General features: G+C 56.3%; 2 protein-coding genes across 4 annotated transcripts in view; one reads left to right on the top strand and one right to left on the bottom strand.

Moving 5' to 3' along the window:
• Window positions 1-2,790: 2,790 nt before the first annotated feature.
• On the bottom strand, window positions 2,791-15,402 carry LOC111149445 (mitochondrial ribosomal protein L21). Of its 2 annotated transcripts, XM_022506531.1 has the most exons (7): window positions 15,196-15,402; window positions 11,315-11,372; window positions 9,358-9,443; window positions 7,813-7,976; window positions 5,277-5,329; window positions 4,082-4,185; window positions 2,791-2,905 (listed from the first exon to the last, which is right to left on the bottom strand). In XM_022506531.1, exons 1-7 carry the CDS (start codon window positions 15,293-15,295, stop codon window positions 2,841-2,843), a joined length of 630 nt encoding a protein of 209 aa, XP_022362239.1. In that variant the 5' UTR covers window positions 15,296-15,402; the 3' UTR covers window positions 2,791-2,840. The 2 variants fall into 2 exon arrangements, with proteins under 2 accessions (XP_022362239.1, XP_022362238.1); XM_022506530.1 differs by lacking the exon at window positions 2,791-2,905 and having other exon boundaries at window positions 2,947-4,185; window positions 15,196-15,356.
• The window catches only part of LOC111149444 (immunoglobulin mu binding protein 2), a 25,435-nt gene continuing 18,388 nt past the window's right edge, over window positions 15,384-22,430 (top strand). For both annotated transcript variants that reach the window (XM_022506529.1, XM_022506528.1), the window contains exons 1-4: window positions 15,384-15,518; window positions 17,625-17,794; window positions 20,590-20,773; window positions 21,004-21,101. In XM_022506529.1, coding sequence (XP_022362237.1) covers window positions 15,433-15,518; window positions 17,625-17,794; window positions 20,590-20,773; window positions 21,004-21,101 — 538 coding nt within the window. In that variant the 5' untranslated portion in view covers window positions 15,384-15,432. The remainder of the gene's footprint in view (window positions 15,519-17,624; window positions 17,795-20,589; window positions 20,774-21,003; window positions 21,102-22,430) is intronic.

Genomic DNA, 22,430 nt, shown 5'->3' with positions numbered 1-22,430 from the left:
GGGATGGGGACAGAGCAGGGGCAGGGCCAGGGTGCCCTGCCAACCCTGGGGCGCCTGTGCACCGTCCGCTGCCAGAACAGCACTGCTGTGTCGCGAAGAGCCCACGGGCTCGTGTTCATACTCCGGAAAAATACAGACGTGGGCCATTTTCTTTTTTTTTTTTTTAAGTCAACGGATGTCGTTAACCTAGTCCGATTTTCTTCTTCTTCTTCTTTTTTTACTGTGGTATAATCTACATCACATAGAATTTACCATCTTAACCATTTTTTTGGGAAGAGAGAGAAGGTGGGAAGAGGGAGGAGAGGAAGCAGAGGGAGAGAGGATCTCAAGCAGACCCCGTGCGCTGAGCGAGGACCCCACACGTGGGGCTCGATCCCAGGACCCCGACATCAAGACCTGAGCTGAAACCAAGAGTCTGCTGCTCTGCTGACTGAGCCACCCTGGTGCCCCCTCCTCAACCATTTTGAAGATTATGTATTTATTTGACAGAGAGAGATCACAAACAGGCAGAGAGGCAGGCAGAGAGAGAGGAGGAAGCAGGCTCCCTGCTGAGCAGAGAGCCCGATGCGGGGCTCGATCCCAGGACCCTGAGATCATGACCTGAGCCGAAGGCAGAGGCTTAACCCACTGAGCCACCGAGGCGCCCCTCCTCAACCATTTTAAAGTGACAATTTAGTCACTTTAAAGTCATGACATTCCCAATGTTGTGTAACCTTCACCCCCATCTGCTTGCAGATTTTCCATGACCTCCAACATCAAGCAGTAACTCCCTCTTCCCCAGGGCTTGCAGCCGCCCTGGGAGCCTCTCTCCTGCTTTCTCTGCGGATTTGCAAATCCTAGGTGTTTCATTCAAGTGCAATCACACAATACGTGTCCTTTTGTGACCGGCTTCTTCCACTCAGGGTCACTCAAGGCCGCCTGGGGCTTCGTCATCGTTGGGCTGAACAACGTCCTACCGTGTGAGGGGCCACCTACGTCTCTCTACCCGCCTGCTGACCCTGGAGTTCTGTCCGCACTTTGGCTGCTGTGAATAAGCCTAGTCCAATTTTGTGTGTGTGTGTGCGTGTGTGTGTGTGTGTGTGTGTGTTTTAGGTTTACTTATTTATTTGAGGGAGAAAGAGGCGGCGTGCACAAGAGTCAGGGGAGCAGAGGGTGAGGAACAAGCAGACGCAGGGCTCGAACCCATGACCCTGAGATCATGACCTGGACCGAAATCAAGAGTCGGATGCTTAACTGAGCCCCCCAGTCACCCCAAGCCTAGCCCAGCTTGTAAAAGCAGTGAATGTTCACGAGCTCAACAGCCCTACTGATGCCCGGAAGGCGCATCCCCCGTTTCCCAGAGCAGCGGCCGCGTCTCGTTCTGGGTAACGCGCTCGGCAGACACTGACCCAGCACTTCCCATCACCCGGCGTCCCCGCGGTGGTCGAGTGAAGCGGGTACTGTGATCTCCCCCATTGGACGGGGAAGGCAGTCGAGGCCCAGGGTGCACGGGTCTAGGGCTCACACCCCAGCTGTGTGGCGCCAGAACCACCCCGCAGCCCCAGAGCTACACTGCTGGCCGGAGCAGGCTTTCCGGAACCTACTCGATGCTTCCAGCATGTGGATGTGCCAGAGGCAAAGAACGTGGAAGGGGATTCCTGCCGGCGTGAGGGACATCCTCGGAAGTTCGCAGCGTAGCCCTGGGGGAGAGCACTCCTGGTCTGGGGGCTGGGTCCCGCCACCCCTCACACCCCAGCATCACAGCCCCCACCAGCCCCCTTGGGCCTCCTCGTCCTGTGGGACTGCGCCCCCTGCCGTCCACGGAGGGTACTACGGGGGAGTGTCTCCAGGGGCCATCATGTCCACGTGGCAGGGACGGCCCCCTGACCCCCACGGGACTCTCCGAGGACTCCTGCAGAAGGAAACATCCACTACGGTTCCACAGAAGGTCCTCTGTGTGGCTCACAAGCCCCGGCTGTCCTCTGGGAGGAAGGCCCTGCCTCTGGGAATGACACAGCTCAGAGGGCCCAGCCCTCAAAGAGCCCCTCCTCCCTACCCGCTCCCCCGTTCCCACAGCCACTCAGGGTTCAGGACCTGCTGTCCCTCCTTGCCTGACGGGCCCCACACAGATCTGGGCCACCCCAAAGCCTCCCAAGACAGGTGGCTTTTTTGGATCCAACCCCGCAAGGCCTCCGGCCCCTTGGCTGTCTCTGCCACTGTCCCTCCACCCCAGTTCCCAGAACATGTCATGCAGCACGGGCTCTCCACCCGCACTGCCCCCCCACTGCCCGTCCTTCCGCGTCCTGGTCGGTGCACCAGCCCCCTGCACTGTGACCCTCCTTCCCTGCTGGACCAGGAGCAAAGGACAAGAATAAGGGCTCTGGGCCCAGACTGGTTTGAATCCAAGCTTCTTAAAAGAGCAGAACACTAGCAACCAGTCCGTTCAGAGGCGGGCTTTGCTCAGGCTTTGTGCACCCCACCAGAAGCGGAATCCAGACTGTGTTTCTCTTGGCCTTAGCTCCCGGGTCCCAGCTGCGCCCCCCCCCCCCCCCCCCCCCCCCCCCGCACCACGCCCTTGGGCCCTGCCACCTTCGGTGCGGTGGAGGGCAGCCCAGAACACGACCTTGTCTCCCGAGCAGGCTCCGGTCTGCAGCCCTGGGAGGGCCGTGCTTGTCACTCTTCCCAAATCCCAGCTCCTCCAGCTCAGGGAGCCCGCTGCTTACGGAAGGAAGCTCTCAGACGCGGTGCTCAGGTTCGAACAACCGCCAAAGGAATGCAAAACTTTTTGTATCAGAACTCAGAAACACGGTCTCCAGAAAACAGGCGTTTATTTTTATATTCTGTAAACATGGCCTTCACGGTCAGCACAAACGTGGAGTGATCTCGATGGTGTTTATCCGGAGGACAGTCTGCGGGTTCACGATCACTGGGAGAGAGAGAGCAGGGTCACGGCTTGGCCGCACCCGGCGTGCTCACGAGCTGTGGTGAGACCCTGCTGCCGGACCACCTGCTCTTTGCGAGTGAGTGCAGGTCAGCCTGGCACCAGCCCTCCCCAGGTGGCACCCAGACCCCGTGTGGGCCCTGCTGGCCACGTGCCATGAGGGCCTCCTGAGGGACCCCCCGTGCTCCGTGAGCCCCCATCAGAAGCAGCACAGGCTCTAAGACCCGGGGCCTCGGAGGCTGGGAGCAGCCCGGCCCTCCTTCCCCCGGAGTGCGGTGAGACCCCCGGTCTGCCTAGGGGCGACAGAGGGCAGAGGAGAGGCTCCTGTGGACCTGACCTGTGGTAAAGGCCACCCCACGGTGTCAGGGTATTTTACTAACTCCCCACTACTGGTAGCTCAGGCCAGCAGTTCCCGTGGTGACCAAGGACTGTGAGGGCTACAGGTTTCCCCAGACAAGCCACTGCAGCCCACGAGCCCAGCCTTGAGCAGCCTCCACAAGGTGACTTCCAGCAGAAGCTCCTGCGGGGACGGCCCTGCAGACAGCCAAGCTGCCGTCCGAGGCGTCCCCACACCGTGCATGCACCGAAGCCCACGCTCCCCACCCCGGCCCCCCAGGCCCCTCTGGCTCTCCCTTCTCTATCAACCAACAGGCCCCATCTTCCGGCCCCCCTGCTCCCCTGGAGGGCTCCCTCTCCTCGCTCTCCCATGTTCCGTCACACACACGTGTGGGTACGAGCGTGTGTGGACGGACATATGTGCCCGGAGGCACAAGGTCGGGTGTTGCTCCAAGATTCGTTCCCGTTCTCTGGGTGACGTTGTGCTGAGAAGACCCCCTGCCAACCGCCACGTCCCGTTTCTCTGTCCAGTCTGTGTGGGACGTGACTGCTGCCTCTGGTGTCTGCGTCCGCGTCTCCCGGGCAAGCTGCGTCAGGCTGTGGCAAGGGCCTGAAGCTCCCGGGGCCCTCTCCCTCCACACCTCTGGCTTGGTTAAGACGGGCCTCCATCTGCCCCTCCACACTGGACCCAGAGTACTGGGGCAGAGCTCTCTCCCCCATGTCTGTGGCTGGCGCATCCCAGTGGCCCCGGACCCCTAACAGCCGCAGGACCATCCGACGGAGCAGGGTGGGGACATGACACCTGCCACGCTTTCTCTAACTTACCTTTTTTCCTCTTGTAGTTTTTCCTTTTCTTAAATTTCATATTGATTTTTGGCCATGATTCTGTCTTTTCAATGACTGTGGCCTCTACACGAACGAGATCCTTTCTAGAAGGGAGAAAGATAATCAATGACATACCTTCTCGATTAGTTTTCGATCTAATGCTTTATGTAAGAATTTCCAAAACAAACCTTTACTTTGTTTTTTGCCAATTATAAAAGTAGCACGTCCTCCCTGCAGATATTTTTTGAAAACCACCAAGAAGTAGGGTGCCTGGGTGGCTCAGTGGGTTAAGCCGCTGCCTTTGGCTCAGGTCATGACCTCAGGGTCCTGGGATCGAGTCCCGCATTGGGCTCTCTGCTCAGCGGGGAGCCTGCTTCCCTCCCTCTCTCTCTGCCTGCCTCTCTGCCTACTTGTGATCTCTCTCTGTCAAATAAATAAATAAAATCTTTAAAAAAAAAAAAAAAAACCACCAAGAAGCATGATCAAGCCCAGTGTACAAGGAAGGGGCGAAGGCTGAGGGGACGGGGATCAAGGGGTGTGAACTTCTGGTCATGAAATGAATCAGTCACGGGGATGTCACTTGGCTCGGGGAATCCGGTCAATCAGATTGTAATCACTTTGGGAGGAGACAGAGGGTAACTAGGCCAATGGAGGTCTGCACTTGGTAAGGTACAGAGAACAGACATGATACTGTGAGCCGTAATTTAATAATAATAATAAAAAAACAGGGGCGCCTGGGTGGCTCAGTGGGTTAAAGCCTCTGCCTTCGGCTCAGGTCGTGATCTCAGGGTCCTGGGATCAAGCCCCGCATTGGGCTCTCTGCTCAGCGGCGATCCTGCATCCCCCCTCTCTCTGCCTGCCTCTCTGCCCACTTGTGACCTCTGTCAAACAAATAAATAGAACCTTTAAGAAAACCCCAAAAAACAGCACACGGGCCCTAGGCTCTCTCGGTTAAAAGACCACACGACTTGATTCTGGGATTGTGAGTTCGAGCCCCACGTGGGGGAGGTAGTATTTACTTAGGGGAAAAAAAAAAAAAGAACAAAAGAGAAGAACAAGGTAGTCTGTCAACAAATCTTACAAGCCCCACAGTAATAAATCAGCAGCACTAGTTGGGCCCGGGCGTCCCCTGTCTGGCCTCCCCCCGCAGCCCGCGCGAGCCCCAGACAAAGCCCCGCGTAAGCGCGCGCGTTACCCGAGGAGCGGCTTGCCGAGCAACGTGAAGTTGTCAGCTCCGACCAGCAGGACCTGCGGAAGAAACGGGCGCGTCACCACGTGCCGGGAAGGTCAGGGGCGCAAACACCGGAGCGGGAAGAAGGTACCCGCCACCTCCTCGTTTCCCGGGATTCGAACTGGTGGGGAGGCAGCCAGCCCTGGCCCCAGTGCTGGGTCTACCTTCCTGTGCCGGCCCAATGGCAGAGCCAGGACCGCTGTCCCTGGGCACTTGACACGCCGATCGCCCGCCCAGAGGACAGTGTCAACTGTCCCGTGCAAACAACGATGGCCTTTTTTTTTTTTTTTTTAACTTTTTATTGGAAGGTACAATGTATGCGGGAAAGCCACACCGTGGCGTCTCTGAGGCGGTTCACGACTGCTGACCCCGCCGAGACGGAGGCTCACGTGTGTTCTTTTAAAGACTGGGAAAGTCCACATGGACGTTCCAGAGACCGTCCTCGGCGCAGCCAGACGTGGCCAAGAGTGGCCTCAGATGAAGACATCTTTGCACTGCGAGGGCAGCGGTGTTTTAGCAGGTGTTGGAAGGCCGTCTTAAATTTTACGGATAAGAAAAATACCTGATCAGGGCGCCCGGGGGGCTCAGTCAGTTAAGTGTCTGCCTTCAGCTAATGGTCATGATCCGGGGTCCTGGGATCGAGCCCCGCACTGGGCTCCCTGCTCAGTGGGGACCCTGCTTCTCCCTCTGACCCTCTCTCCCTCATGCTCCCTTGCTCTCAAGTAAATAAAATCTTCAACAAAAAAAAAAAAAAAAAAAAAAAAAAAGAAAAAAAGAAAAAAAAAAAGAAAAAAACCGGATCGTATAAAACCTAAACATCGACAGACAAAGCGTACTTTATAGCGACATCAGCGGTCTCTGACGACAAATTACCGAGACACCGTCTCACAGTGACTTTCAGGCTGACGCGTTCTCTGCCACTCAACCTCCTAAGTGAGGACAAGCAATCGGGATCACGTGGTCCTTTCGAGAATGTTTTTGTTCATGCGACAGGTTTCAAAACATTATCTTTTTGGGGGGCGTCTGCCGGCTCAATTGGTGGAATGCGTGACTCCTGATCTTGGGGCTGTGAGTTCAAGCCCCACGTGGGGTGTAGGGATTACTAAAAAAAGCAAACTTAAAAAAAAATGTCCTTTTAGTAAATCTTCTCAGATACACTCGAGTGTCCTACTTATTTTATTTTTAAAGATTTTATTTATTTGACAGACAGAGACACAGTGAGAGAGGGAACACGAAGAGGGGGAGTGGGAGAGGGAGAAGCACGCTTCCTGCCGAGCAGGGAGCCTGATGCGGGGCTCGATCCTAGGACTCTGGGACCATGACCTGAGCTGAAGGCAGACGCTAACGACTGAGCCCCCCAGGCGCCCCCCTCCTACTTCAGACGTTATGCAGTAAACGAGCCCTTGCTGAGGAGCTCACGACAGAGCCCCTGTGGCATTGGGAGAAGGGAGCTCTGGTGGCTCTTGCAGTCCATGTGGTCAGTCAGCGCAGCTCGCAGCTCAGACTGCAGGCTGGGAGGACACCATCTTAGAAACAGAGTTTAGGGGCGCCTGGGTGGCTCAGCCAGTTAAGCTGCTGCCTTCAGCTCAGGTCATGGTCTCAGGGTCCTGGGATCGAGCCCCGTATCGGCCTCCCTGCTCAGCGGGAAGCCTGCTTCTCTCTCTCTCTCTGCCTGCGGCTCTGCCTGCTCGTGCGCACTCTGACAAAGAAATAAAACCTTTAAACAAAACAAAACGGCATTTAATGCTCCCCTTGGTGTACAGACTCAAAGAGTCTGCAGTCACAAAAGAAGAAAGGTATAGAAAGCTAGTGCAGAACACTTGGGTAAATATATATTTTAAGCTTTATTTGAGAGTCAGAGTGAGCTCGAGCGAGTGCACAGATGGAGAAGTCCCAAGCAGACCCTGTGCCAAGTGGGGAGCCCAAGGCGGGGCTCGATCCCGCGACCCTGAGACCGTGACCTGAGCCAAAACCAAGAGTCGGACCCTTCACTGACTGCGCGTCCCAGGCACCCGAGAACTTGGACTTTATACGCTTTTATAAACAGAGTAAGAGGAAAAAAAAAAAAAGGCCGCCCAAAACAGCAGGAAGCATTTTAAGTGGTGGGTGGAAACGCTAGATTCGCAGACCAAGGGCGTGGAATGGCCGGTGAGGCCCAGCAGTGCCAGCCAGACGCCTCGGGAGCAGCCGCCGTCCATCCGACCGGCGCAGCGCTCCGCCGAGGCGCTCTCCATGGCCGTGCGCCTGAAAACCCTCTGCCTGCACCTGGGGTGCTCATTCTCTTCTCCGGGAGAATGTTCCCGAGACGTGGGACCTCAGCACACGTATTTTCCGGCACGGAAGTCTCCTGCGTTGGGGTCAGCCTGGGGGGGGGGGATACCTGTGCTCCTGCCCTCGGCTCTGCTCGCCTTCGCCCGCCGACCCGAGAAAGCCTCCTGGGGACGAGCCCAGGGGCAGGAGGGCACATTTGGTGACTGTGCCGAGACGCGGATGGTCTCACCTTCTCCAGCCGTATTCTCTCACCACACGCGATGTCTAATTTGTTGTTGATTAAAATCAGGTCCTCAGAAGTCACTTTCCACTGCTGGCTTGCGAAGTGGACCACAGCAAAGAGCCGGCCATACTGGCCCGTGGCAATCAGCTCGTTCACCTTCCCCACGACCTCTGTGGGGAAGAAAGCCAGATGGTGGCGGGCCGGCCGGCCACTCACACCGGGCATGGCAGCCACGCGGCCCCACGCAGCCCAGGCCCACAGCGATGGTCATATGAGGCCTTGTGCCCTCTGCTCTCCCTCAGTAGGACGGCAAGCTCCAGTGGCAGCGGGGGTGGGTGAGACAGCTGTCACTGTGCCTCTCTGCACAGCTGGGGCTCAACCTGCCCTTCCCAGGAGCACGGGCTCCTTGGCACGGGGGGCACCTAAAGACACATGTCCCCCAGACCTCATGGAATGCCCCACGGCCCCGTGTTCTCCGGCCTGAGCACTCCGCGTGCCTGGCTTGGTCTCTCTGACTGGGCGGGGTTGGGGGAGACCTTCACCCTGCGGGATTCCCGGTCTTTATTAAGAAAATGCCAGAGGACTGGCCAAGTGAAAGGAGAGGCCTTTCTGCAAACCAGGAGAAGCTAGAATGACCCCCGCCCCCCGTGCTAGATTCTACCTTCAAGCTGCTGCCCGCACAGCTCTGGGCTCTCACGGCCTCACCTCGGCTCATAACCCGCTCTCTCCCACCCCGGTCACCGTCTGGTAAGCGTCTATGAGCCCTGACCCACCCCGCCTGGCCTGGGGCTGGGCGCTTGGAGAGGAACACACACTTTTCGTTCTTGAAGCAGAGTCAGGCCAGAGCCGTGGCCGGAGAAGGGGCAGAACACCGCTGATCTCGCACCGCATCTCAAATGGTACTTTAAACCTGGAAGATGGGGGCGCCTGGGGGGCTCAGTCATTAAGTGGCTGCCTTTGGCTCTGGTCATGATCCCGAGGTCCTGGGATCGAGCCCCGCATCAGGCTCCCCGCTCAGTGGGAAGCCTGCTTCTCCCTCTTGCACTCCCCCTGCTTGTGTCCCCTCTCTCGCTGTCTTTATCAAATAAATAAGTAAAATCTCTTAAAAACAGAACAAACTAAAACTGGAAGACGCCCCACGTGGACCTGCATCTCCAGCCTTGTGAGGAAAACGGAGCCCTGTGCTCGCTCACGGCAGTGGTGGCTGGCCACCTTGTCCCTCCTCGTGTCCCAGCACCCGGACAGTTTCTCCAACCCCTGGGGCAGCACCAGCACCCACTGCTCCCCCGGCTGTGGAGAAATCTTTCCTCCCCCGCATCCTGCCAACAGCGGGGAGATGGAGAGGGACCAAGGGCCGCTCCCTCGCTCGCACTGCCCACCTCGACCTCGGTGGGTGCTCAGGAGTATCTGCGAAATGTGTCCAGTGGCAAAAACGAGCCTAAGCGTTCACACCACGCTGGGTCTCAGGGCATGTGAAGACGCGAGATCCTGTTCTGTGGCCGGGGACAGGCCCTCCTCCCCACCCCTCCCTCCGGCGTCCACCTGTGTTACCTGCATGGCGTCTGGTCTCCACAGCGGGGTCTGGCAGGACAACTTCTGGCCAAGGTGGTGAACTCAGCGATGTTGCAGGAACGTATCTGTAAAACACATGTGACGCAAGTGTGGCCCGTCCGCGGGAAAAGACAGTTCAGAATCTGTAAGAAATGGCTGTGCTCAGGCCGGAGGGCCGTCGCTGTCCGACATGGGACTCTTTGGTACAGACCCGCCCCCTGGTGGCACTGGGGACAGCTCCCACATGACCCCGTGTTTCAAGAAACACCCACTTATCCCTCAGTAATCAAAACGGGAAATCCAGCCATTTTGTTCCAGAAGAGTCCCTCCTAGGAATAACTACCCCCGGGCCATGCGACACTCCCCGCCCCGCCAGGCAATGGGTTCTCTGCCTCCCAGCATGGCTCCTGCGCGTCACCCTGACATTCCAGGGCTCCGTGGGCAGGGCTCCCACGACAGGAACACCCCTGCTCTGCCCCCAGCTGGTCCGCCCTGACCCCTAACTCCTACCAGGCAGGTGCCTGCTCGGCCTTCATGCCCAGACAGGAGCCCCGGGACTGAACCCCGCCTCGGCCACCAGGTGAACGTGACCTTGGCAAGCACGTCACGACTCTGCGCTCCAGTTTCTTTCACGGAGCAAATGGGCATAAAAGCACCTGCCCCCAGGGCCGCGCGGACTGGCTGGCATGGGGACGTGTTCAGGGGCCATGGCACGGCCGTCACTCGTCTGTCTGTCCTGCAGCAGAGGACTCAGCTGCGCATGGAGGGCAGCCCACGGGCGAAAGGAGGAGGCAAGGTCTGTCTCACTTCCTGCCCTCATTTGGCCTTGAATTTCTGAAGACTACAAAGAGGGGAGAGCTCGGGAGAACCCACATCGAATTCAGTTACTCAGAACCATTTTAAAGCTTTTGTTGCTGTTTGCCGCCAGAGGGAGAGGTCAGTCTTTCTGCAGCAGAACTCCTGTAAGGAGCAAAGGCGGCTCGCCGGGGAAGGGCCGCTTCCGCAGCCGGCCCCGGGCCCCTGTGCTGTGCGGGGAGCCAGCAGGCGCTCACCACAGCGGAGCTCTGGGCGCCGTGGCGTCAACCGGCCAAGGAAACGGAACGGAGCTCGTCCACTGCGCTCAGCTCAGAGCACCTGGAAACACGCTCCTGAGCTGTGGCCTGGGGACCTCTGATGGACAAGGAGGAACAGGGTCTGACGGGGGAGCCCCGGCCTCCTCGCAGGGTCTGGCCATCCCCTGCTACAGACGGCGAAACAACGGAAGCTGGAAACCCGAACTCCATGGGGAAGAGAAAGAAAGGGCAAAGTAACGGACATTCCCCCTCAGGATCTCTCTCTATAACCTGATTCTGTTTTTTGAGAAACGTGAGCCCCCTGAATCTCCCCACTTCTGGGCCTGCGATGCCAACACTCCCGACAAGTCACTGCCAGGCGCTGTCCTAAGCTCTTCAAATGGAGGAATCTAGTGCAGGCGCACAGAACCCCCCGGAGAGAGACTAACAACATCTCCATCTGGCGGGACAGGAAACAAAGCTCAAGGACCCTGGCCGGCAAGGGGCGGGGCCAGGAGCGGGCCCAGGAGCTTCCTAATTCTTAACTGCTATCCTCCACTGCTCCTGGATATTCCTACTAGTGGGTGTGATTTTTCTTCCAAATGATATTTAAGTTCTCCCTAAAAATTCTGATTCAACCTTCCTGTGATTCCATCTTCTCAGAAGTCTCTAATTAGGAGCCATGAGCTTTCCTTAACAAAATCAGCTGCATAAGGCCTAGCAGCACATTTGTCTGGACACTCAATGTCCTGTCCGCGTTTATGTCAAGGGTTTTAAAAAAAAAATACCATTAAAAAGTTAAGAGAAAATTTAGATGTTCTCGAAAACCCACGCATCTGCTATTTTGATTTGAGAAAGACAGTCCTACAAAGGAAAAGTCACCCAAACCCACATCTCGGTATTACCCTTCTGGAACTGCGGTGCTCTGCGAACCGAACCTTCGGGAAGCAGACCCCAGGGAAGCTGAAGGAACAAGAAACAGCGATCGTCACCGGTAAGAAATGCCACTGCTCTTCAAAAGGCAAAACACAAGTACTGCTTCTGTGGGCGCCTGTGTCAGTGCGGCGGCTCCCGACGTTCCTGCGGGAAGACCAGGGTCAGCAGTGCTGGAACAGCAGCGCCCAGTTAGGGCTCGCGCGTGCCGGGATGTGTTCATCACACCACGGGAAAGCGCCGAAAACCAGAACCGCTCACCCACTGATCTGTTCCTTGACCGCCACATGCCTGGTAGGTTCAGATCCAGCTCTGTTCCCCCCGAGACAGCCTGCGGAGCCCAACTCCTGAACGGAGCTGGTTTCTGTGGCCAATGGCATGTGGCAGAAGGAAAGGCAGGGCACTTTTTTTTTTTTTTTAAAGATTTTATTTATTTATTTGACAGAGATATAGAGAGAGGGCACAAATAGGCAGAGCAGCAGGCAGGGGGAGAGGGAGAGGAAGAAGCAGGCTCTCCATGGACCAGGAGCCCGATGCGGGGCTCGATCCCAGGACCCTGAGATCATGACCTGAGCTGAAGGCAGGTGCTTAACTGACTGAGCCACCCAGGTGCACCAAGGGCACGGCATTTCTGAGATTAAATTCTAAGACTGGAACGGAGGCCTCCTGCCCATGGCCAAAGTATGAGCTTGGAAACAGAAAGTCCAGCCCCAGCTGACGAGAGTTCCAGAACCATCCAGCTAAGCAGCCCCCGGACTCCTAACCATTGGAAATGGTGCACACGACAAACGCTGGTCATCTCAAGCTGCTAAGTTTTGGGGTAACTCCTGTTCTGCAGCGACGGACGACTAATACGCCAAGGGACAAAGGCAATCACGGTCTACCCAGTGAAGGGTCCAGAATGCAGAGCTTAGGAGTGAGAAGCAGAGGACGGCAACTCAGGAACTGTCGATGGTTTATTTATTCATTCGTCGGAAGATGTCCTGTTCCTGAAATTTCCTTCGTGGAGGCTCCTGGCTGGCTCACATGATAGAGCATGTGGCCCTTGATCTCAGCGTTGTTTCGAGCCCCATGTTGGGCATGGAGCCAACTTAAATTAAAAAAAATAAAAGTTTTGGGCTGCCTGGGTGGCTCAGTGGGTTAAGCCTCTGCCTTCAGCTCAGGTCATGATCTCAGGGTCCTGGGATCGAGTCCCGCATCAGGCTCTCTGCTAGGCAGGGAGCCTGCTTCCTCCTCTCTCTCTGCCTGCCTCTCTGCCTACTTGTGATCTCTCTCTGTCAAATAAATAAAATCTTAAAAAAAAAAATTTCATCTGTATCTATCTGAGTTTTTGTTATGAACGCATGTTGACTTTTGTCAACTATTTCTTGCATCTACTGATGCATTTTTTTTTTTATATTGAGCTGTGATTTACATTTCCTGAAATTCACCTTTCTATAATTACCTGTTAGCAAATGTTCCCAATTATTGGTGTCTTGGGCTGGTTTCTCCTCTATTACCTCGCCGTGCCTGGGGTTTAGACCTTCGGCTTTATCTCTTCTTTTTCTATGACCATTCCTCTGCTGTCTGCACCCAGAGGAATGACTTTAAATATCCCATCTACACTGGCGACTCCCAGGTTTACACCCGCAGCCTGGATATGACGATCCACTTGTGTATTTGCTATCACCACTCGCAACTCTAGCAGGCATCTCAAAATCTATGAAGGCTCCAGATCCTCCCCACCCCCCACGCCTGCTTCTTCACCCCACCTCACACCATGGCATCTTCATCCTTCCAGTGTGCAGGCCAGAAATCTCAGTCACTCTTGACCCTTTCCTCTCCCATACCCTCAGAGCTATCAGCAAATCCTCCTGGCTCTCTCTTCAAGAGATCCAGGCTCTGCCCACCTACATCCTCCAGGCCACCACCACCTCTTGCCTGAGTTGTTACTAACGCCCTGTTTTCCCCATTACCTCCTTTCTCTGCATCCGCTAAAGTGATCCTATGAAAACTTAGGTCAGATCCTGTCACTATTTTGCTGAAACTCTCCAAGAGCTTTCTGTTTAATTCAGAGAAAAAGCCAAAGCCCTTACAGTGGCCTACAGGGCGTGGGCAGCATGATGCGCCCCACCCCCCAGCCCATCTCTCATGCCCTACCTCTTGTTCATTCTGCATCCGCCACTCCAGCTTCCTGGCCATTCCCATAACGTGCCAGGCACGCGCCTGCCTTGAAGCCTGGGTGCCTTGACTGCTGTTCCTCTGGGCCCCCTTCCCCATTTTCTCTTTGTGTCCATTCAAACAGCATCTCAGTAGAGAGGCCTTCCCTGACTGTCCTATTTAAAACTGACCCCCTCTCTCCCACGTCACCCTTTATTTTTCTATATAAGACTTAATGGCTTCTAACACACTATGTAACTTATTTTTAGACACTGCCTGTCTCGCCACCCCCCCTCCCCCACCACAATGCCAGTTCCATTAAAGCAGGGCTTATTTATGCTTATTACTCCTGTATTCCACCCCTCCCCACCCCTGCTTGACCCAGAAAAGGTGCTCAATAAATGGTGGGTGAATGAAGAAAGCCCACTCTGTCAGCACATAAAGCCCCGGTCGGAATATGCTCTGACGTGGGACTCAGTGCCTCTCCTGGGGGCCGCCCCACTGCTGAAGGCTCAGCTGCAAAGTTTCTGTACCTGATCTGCTTCCCTGTAACTCTGAGCTACTGTCCTGCCTTAGCCCTGGACCCCAGAAGGAACAATTGTGCTCCTTTCTCTCCCAGGGGGGTCGTCCTTTAGCTCTCTAAGGACTGTGGTTTGTCTTCCATCCTGTTTCCCTCTCTCACTCTTCAAGGTCCCATCTGCCTGTCACTTCGGTCATCTTCTCTGTACTCCACGTTATTTGTGTTTCCGAAAGTGGGGTTCTGGAATCGAGCACAGCATTCCAGAGGTGGTTTTAAGTTGGCAGGCTATAGTAACTTCCACTGCTTTTGTGAAAACATCCCTCCCTACTTAAACCCAAGTTTCACTAATGGAAAACGTCAAGCACACAAAAGTAAAGAAAACAGAATCATCAGCCTAGAGCCCTCCAGCAGCTGACTCACCAGTTATCAACTCACGACCGATATTTTTGATTCACACTTCCTCTGGCCCAACTTGGCAATTATTTTTAAGTAAGTCACAGGTATATTGCTAAATCAGTAAAGACGCCAGCATACTTCTATAAAAAATAAATATCCTTACTAAACACTACACACAACGGAGGCACTGTTACCACATCTAAAAAAAACCAAAACAATTCTTTAATATCAAACATACATTTGGACCTGGTTTTAAAACACAATTAAACACTTCTATACACAAATACGCAAGCCAATCATTTCAAGCAAAAATACACTTTTTGACGAACGTAACTTTTCTGAACTTCATAAAAACAAGGCTGCTGCTTTTGACGAAGGGGTTAAGATTCGGCAAGGACGTTCACCACCGGTTTCCAGAGGAGGCCACAGGAGGGTCCATAGAGCGGCTCGAGGCCGGGGCCACGGTACCGCACAGCTCGCAGCCGGACAGACTCGTCTGAATCACGAATCACTCTCGTCCCACCGCCCAGCCGTGTGACCCTGGGCAAGTCACCTAAGCTGTCCGAACCGAGCCTCAGTCTGCTCCCCCGGCAACACAGGCACTGAAGCGAGCTGGAGAGCTGACGTCAGCAGCGAAGCCGCCAACTAAAGGAACCAGGATCCGAACCCGGGTTTCCCCAGCTGCAAAGCGAGTACTATACTCGCGCACCAAAGAAAGGGGTCAACACCGAAGGCATCGGGGAGGACACGAACCCGCACGCCCCGTTCCCTCTTCTCACCCCGCCGCCAGGGTCTCACCTGCTCCGGGCCCTGACCCTCTCAGGACGCTGCCGCTGCACGCGGACACCAGCCGCCTGAAGGAGACCCTCAGTGCCCGCGTTGTTACGGCCGCCGCCATCTTCCCGCAACTTCGGCCGGAAGCGGAAACGGCCTCGGCTCGAACCTTGTGCGTCGACGCACAGGGTCCGGCCCGGAAACTCCGCCCCGCGCGGCAGCTGGACCTCAATTCCCCTGGGCCCCGGCCGGGCGGCGGCCATGGCCTCGGCGGCTGTGGAGAGCTTCGTGACCAAGCAGTTGGACCTGCTGGAGCTCGAGAGAGACGCGGAGGTCGAGGAGCGCAGGTACGGGGTCGGTCGGCAGTTCCCCAGCGCGGCCGGCCTCGGGCAGAGACTTTCCCTCCCGCCCTGAGTCCTGCCCGCGGCGCTGGTGGGTTCGGCCGCCGCTGGAGCTGGGACTGTCGCCTCCCGGGCGGCCCGTCCCGTTTCGGGGCCCTTGAGAAGCCTTTTCTTTTCGGCCTGGAGCCCCCCACTCCCGACTTTTCCGTCCTAGGTCTTAGCTGCCCTCAGCGCGTCCTCAACCCTTTTTCCTCCTCCGGTGCGGGCCGGTGGGAGGGCGCGAGGATGCAGTCGCCTGGGCCTGGGCGGGGCGGGGCGGGGGTGGGGGAGGGCTTGGGCCTGGCCAGGAGACCTGGCCAGAGGGTTGGGCCTGGCAAGGGTCCTGGGCAGGGGTGGGTCTGGCCGTGGGCAGAGGGGTGGGCCGGGATCTGGGCCTGGTCGGGGGACCTGGGCCAGGGGGTGGGCTCGGGTCCTTGTGAACGGTGCCTTCCAAGCCGGCGTGCTCCCGCCGTGAGTGTCGCGCGGACAGGGCAGCGCGAGCGCGCAGGCGCGGGGAAAGACCAGCCCCCAGGCAGGGTGAGGCTAAGGCTGGCTTCAGGGACAGGTGGTGCCAGGCTCACAGAAAAATGGGTGCGGTGGGTGGAGGGGGAGGCTTCCTGGAGGAGGTGCGGGGACCTGGGCTCCGGAGAGAGCTCGACTTGCTTCTGAAGGTGAATACTCATTTAGCTGAAATAGTGCGGCGAGCGCTTACCGAGTGCCGCGCACGCTCCGGGAACCCTCAGTGTTGTTGTGATTTTGTGCCGAGGAGCTGTGACAGCGGGCGCTTCGGTGCCTTGCCCGGGGTGGCAGGTGGAGTCGGGGTTGGAGGGGAGACAGTCTGATTCTGGGCCTGGCAGCGAGTCGCTGCGCTGCAGACGTGCAGGCGTTTGTGCGAGAGGCTTTGGGTCCGAAGGTTCCGAGCTTTTGCGGTGGTAACGACCTACGTAGAACCGCAGCTCCACGTATGGCTGTGGGACCTCGCAGGGTACATCCCTGAGCCGCAGCCACCTCGCCTGCGAAGTGGGACTGTTCCCACCTCGCAGGCTTGCTGTGAGCGCAGGACGGGCCGCGGTCTGGCACTCCGCTGGGTACCCAGAGCAGTGAGCGCCGGCGGAGAGGTCGGCCGCGTTCAGGTTGAGCAGGGCCTTGTGGGCGAGCGTGTCGTATTCCGTGCCCAGCGGATGGCTCTCGGGGGGGAGGGGGCATTGACCTTAAAAATAAAACAGCCGTTTGTTTTACCAGCAAGGTGGGTTTATCCGTCACAGCAGAGAATTGCAGTTCCGGGGAGGGAGCTGTGGCCCACGCTGGGGGCTGGCGTAGCCGGGGACGGAGAGGACCTTCATTGCACCGAGAAGGAGGGCGTGGGAGGGGTCTCTTTGAACGGAAGCCCCTTAGGGAAAGGCAGGAGTTCACGTGGGTGACTGTTGCTCACTGACTGAGTTGCAGGGTGGCGGGTTTCTTGTAGGGGGTGCGATGTGCATCTCTCCCTGTTGCCTGATGGAGGGTTCTGTCCTGTCAGGGTCTGTAACTGATGGGACGGTGCTACTCCTTCTGCTCTCCCCCCTCCACTTTGGTGAGGTTTCCCTCTGTTAACTCCCAAAGGGGAGCAGATAGATTTGTATTTCAGGTAGATTGCGTGGGCGCTGCTGCTTGTGACTGGTTGGGGCAAGCCCCCGAGGTCAGCCAGTTTGGAGGCAGGAGGCTCTGTCTGGTCCAGACGATGAGGGGTGTGGCTTGCAGCAGGGGTGTGGTGGTGAGGATGAGAGGCAGAGTGGATGCGTGCAGGTACAGATGGCAGGCGGTGGGGGGGGGGGGCACAGATGGGCTTAGTGACACAGGGGAACCGGGGCACAGAGTGCGGGTAGAGCAGGTGAAGAGACCAGCTGGACCAGCAGGACGAGATGGGGAGGGGCAGGACGCCAGGGGCAGATACGGAGCCCGTTTGGGTTTTATTTCGAGCCTGGGCACAGATCTTTGTCTGTTTTCCTCTCCCTTTTACATTCATCCCGGGTGGGTGGAAGTAAAAGCTGGAGGAATGTAAATATTGAATCCTCAGTGTTGGGTGTCTTCCAGGTCTTGGCAGGAAAACATCTCCCCGAAAGAACTCCAGAGCCGAGGCGTGTGTTTGCTGAAGCTGCAGGTGTCCAGCCAGCGGACGGGGCTCTACGGGCGGCTGCTGGTCACCTTGGAGCCCAGGAGATGTGTGGCGGCCGCGGTGCTTCCCAGCAACAGCTTTACGTCAGGTCTGTGCGTTTGCGGCGGAGGCGCGTGCCGCACCCACTGGCCTCCGGGCCGTGCCTGGTACTCCGTGAAGCCCGGGTCGCACGGGGCTAGCAGGAGAGTTAACGCGTGGCAACGAAGAACCCTTAGAGAAGTTCACCTCTTAAGTGGCTTCTCGGTGGTCTAGGTCAGCGTGTCCGGGATGGCAGCCGCGAGCCGCGGGTGGTTCGGGGTGCCTGGACTGCGGGCATGAGAGCCGTGTGTGCGGTGCTCGTGGGATTTTGAAGCCTGAGTACAGAAAAATTCAGACTATCTCTGGAGTCGTTTCTGATACATGGCGAAATAGTATCTGCCATGTGTTGGGTTAAAATATGTTGTTATTGAAATCAATTTACTTGTGTCTTTAAGAAAAAAATTTTTTAAAGATTTTATTTATTGGATAGAGCATGAGCAGGGGCAAAGGGTAGAGAGAGAAGCAGGCCTCCCGCAGAGCAGGGAGCCCAACACGGCTCCATCCCAGGACCCTGAGATCATGCTGAAGGCAGATGCTTCACTGGCTGAGCCACACAGGCGCCCCTTAAATTTCTTTATCGCGGCTCCTAGAAAGTGCAGAACTCTATGCGACTGCGGTCACATTTGTCTCGGACCGCCGTGGTGCCGTGTGCAGTTCTGTCTTCCCCGGCTTCCTGAGCCCAGCATGCCCGGGGGCCGCTCGTGCCAGCCCTGCTGGAGAGGAGCAGCAGCGGCGAGGAGCTGCTGAACCCACACCAGGGGTGCCTGATGTCGCCCTCAGACCTGGAGACAGCAGCCTTGCCACCGCTGTACTTGGCTCTAGAAAACTCTCCATCTTGTTTTGGTGGCGACGGGGGTTTCTCATTTCCTGTTCTGATTTCCCAAACTCTTGCGTGAAGTTGTAGGAGTACCCGCTGGATTCGGAGACAGAGGGGACGGAGGGGGCCGCTGGTTGGAGTCCGGTCTTCCACGTTCTTGTTAAGTGAGCTAGAGCTCATCGCCGCCCGCGTCGGTAGGTGGGGCTGGGGGAGATATGGTGGCCCCTTTCTGATTCGCCGCCAGTGTCGAATGTCCGTGTGGGGGGGGCGGTCGTACACTCCGCAGTCCGAGAGTGGACGCACGTTCAGTAGTGGATGCAGCAGCCCGCACTGTGCACTGGGGCCGCAGAGACTGCTGAGGGGTTCAGATATGGGAAGCCGAGGAAGTGGCATTTCTGTGTCACTGCAACTGTTGATCAGATCAAGGTGGGTTGTCACCTTTTCATCTTCTGAAGAGCGGTTTGCAGGCTCGGCTGAGAAACATGGACCCCTTGCAGGGCGCTGGTGGGGAGGTCCCAGCAGGCGTGGGGTCTCTGTGCTCAGCCCCATAGTGGGCCCTGCACACAGAACCAGACCCTGCGCCAGGGGCACTGCTGCCGCCTGCTGCTTGTCTCTATAACGTTGGGGAAGGAGCCCGAGAGAGGTTCAAGGTGCAGATGAAACTCATCGCCTGGCGGAAAACAGCCTCACTAGGAGCGCGTCTGGTGCCTGGTTGACCCGTGGTGTTCGCTTTCTGACGCGGAAGAAGGGGAATGAGTGGGGGTGGAAATCTGTGAGTAGCTCTGGCTTTATCTGAGTGGAGTCTGTTTTGGTCAGAACTGTCTTCTGTTCCAGATGATGGAACGGCCAGCCAGGGACGCCTGGGTGGCTCAGTCTGTGAAGCGTCTGCCTTCGGCTCAGGTCATGATCTGAGAGTCCTGGGATCGAGCCCCGCATCGGGCTCCCTGCTTAGCGGGCAGCCTGCTTCTCCCTCCACCAGCCACTCCTCTTGCTTGTGCTCCTTCTCTTTCTCTGACAAATAAATAAAAATCTTAAAAAAAAAATTTTTTTTAAAAGCCAAGCCAAATGGACTTGGGGAAGAAGGATTGCATTGGTTGCGATACTAGAAAGTTGACTTCAGGGCTCACGGGAGGTTGCTTGGACTCAATTTCTCTCCATTTCTTGGATTTGCCCTCTTCTGGGTTGGCTTCCTTCTCAGGCGACACATGATAGCCCTTCTGGCTGCGACATGCCCTCAGGTTCCTGACGCGGCTGGACAGACGGAGGGCCTCTTCCCAGGTGCCAGCACAAGCCTCGCTGTATCTCGGGCGGGTTTGGTCCCGTGCTCATCCCCGAACAGTCGCTGTGGCCGGGGATGTGGGACGCGGGGACCGGCTCAGGTGTCGCTTGCATGTTCCTTCCCTGGTGTCAGGCTCACCTGGCCGATGAGTGACTCACCCAATAGTTACCGTGGGAAGTGGGGAGATCCGTGCTGAGTGGGCAGCAAGTGACCTCCCTCCCTCCTTCACTCGTTCTCATTCTGCTTGGAACGTTCCTCCCTAGATGTGCTTGTGGCCCCCACTTTGTTCAGGGCCCTCCTGCTCACCTGTCACCACTCAGAGGGGCCCTTGCCATACCCTGTTTCTAAAATGATGTCCTTGTCTCTCCCCATCGCCTCCTGGGCTTCATCTTTCCTTAAAACCTCTGGTGCGGACGTCTGTGTCCTGTTCCCAATCAGACCCATGCCTAGAGCGGTGTGTGGCACAGAGCGAGCAGGCCCTTGAAGTGTTCTATTGACTGGTGTGTTTGTCTTAAATAGGTCATTGATCTCAAGTCGGTTTTCATGTATAATTGAGGTATTGGTTAAAAGACTTTTACCGCTACTGATTTCACTTCTAAAGAAAGCAGTAGAGATGGGATATTTGAAATGTGCTGGAATTTATTACATAAAATAATCCACGGCTTAAGTCTGCTCAGTGTTCGTGTAACGTGAATCTGTGTTTCTGCAGGCGATATAGTGGGTCTGTACGACGAAGGGAGTCAGCTGGCCACGGGGATCCTGACCCGGATCACGCAGAGATCGGTCACGGTGGCCTTTGATGAGTCCCATGACTTCCGGCTGAGCTTGGACAGGGAGCAGACCTACAGACTGTTAAAACTGGCCAATGATGTCACTTACAAGCGACTGAAAAAGTAAGGGTGTGTGTGTGTGACTGGGAATCCCATGTTCCTTTTCCTCAAGCATCGCTCACCCTGACCGCTAGTCCTGCTGGACACAAGAGAGCTGTTGCGCTGAGTGTGGAGTCACTGGGGGCCGCTCGTGGGAGACGGCGGCTGTGGTGGCCGTGCTGGGCAGGGGCTTGGGCAGGGAATCTATGTCTGGTTTTCACCAAGCTCCTAATTCTAGTTTTCTCCCTTGGCAGGGCTCTGATCACACTAAAGAAGTACCACTCTGGCCCCGCGTGCTCACTCATAGACGTTCTCTTTGGCGGCTCCGCCCCCAGTCCTGCCAGTGAGATCCGTAAGAACCTCTGTGTTTTCTTTTCTGCTCAGAGTCACTGTGGAAGCTCTGAGAACAGCAGGGCCTCGGGTGTTGGAGCGAGAGTTCGAGGACGCGTGGTTAGATGGCATCTGTCTTTGTGTCTTCTATAAATCTGAGTGACTCACGTGGACTAGACTCATACTCGGTGCAAAGAAGCAGCTCGTTCTCTTGACTTTACAACGTCCTCTCGAACGAATCTATGTTCTTTTAGGATGTAAGGATGTTCTAGCTCAGTGGTCTGTGGAGACAGGATGGCTGAGCACAGTCTTTGCTTAATAGTGTTTTCGTGTTTGTTTGAGAAGTTCAGATTCTAAAGGCATTTGGTTGTTTCTCGGCGTCCTTCAAATTGAAGGTCATTCCTTTCTGATGAGAAGAGTATTGTGATAGGTGTTAATTATGGAATATTTGGAAATAAAGACCTGTGTTAACGAGGGAAACAGAAGCCTTGCGAACCTGCCATCTGGAGTTAACCTCCCTATGTTTGTGTGTAGTCTGGTCTTTTCCACGTGGAACACCGGGTCTTTCTCATACAGACACGTGTGCACACACGTGCTCGCACGCACCCCTTCCTTGTTGGTGTGCTTTCTCCCAGCCCTCTGTGGTCTTGAAGAACTCCAGTTTCGAGGGGGGCGTGTTGTCTCAAGCGGCTGCCGTGACTTGCCAGTCCTCCACATTCTGACTTTGCCACTTTCCCAGCACGGCCTCAGTGGAGCCTTCAGGCTCTCCTGCTGCCTGGGAGGACGGGGCCGTCCTGCGTCCATGCGATGTCGTGCCTGTGCCAACCACGCAGGGTCGCGTTGGCTTTGAACACAGGGCTGCTGGGTGCTCCCTGTCCAGATTCTGAAGGCACGCACGTTTCAGTGTTTTATTCTGTCAGATATTTATCGAGAGGCTACTGTGCAGTGGAAGCTGAATTAGAAATTTATACACCGGGGCGCCTGGGTGGCTCAGTGGGTTAAAGCCTCTGCCTTCGGCTCAGGTCATGATCCCAGGGTCCTGGGATCGAGCCCCGCATTGGGCTCTCTGCTCAGTGGGAAGCCTGCTTCCTCCTCTCTCTGCCTGCCTCTCTGCCTACTTGTGATCTCTGTCTGTCAAATAGATAAATAAAATCTTAAAAAAAAAAAAATTTATACACCGTGTTTTAGGGAGCACGGTACGTTGTGGTTAGGTGGGCGTCTAAGGAAAAGGGAAGCAGTGCAGAGTGGGACACGTTGGGACTTTGGGTCAGGTCTGCTGCTGCCTTTCAGCTTTGTGTCCCTCTGGCCGGCCTGGACGAGGGCGCTGTGCCTGGGAGTTCTCACTCACGGG

This window comes from Enhydra lutris, unplaced genomic scaffold, assembly GCF_002288905.1.
Source record: "Enhydra lutris kenyoni isolate GAN:26980312 unplaced genomic scaffold, ASM228890v2 scaffoldscaffold22, whole genome shotgun sequence".
Lineage (NCBI taxonomy): Eukaryota > Metazoa > Chordata > Mammalia > Carnivora > Mustelidae > Enhydra > Enhydra lutris.
Note: the sequence above shows the minus strand (reverse complement) of the source record. Positions and strands in the feature narration are given on the sequence as shown.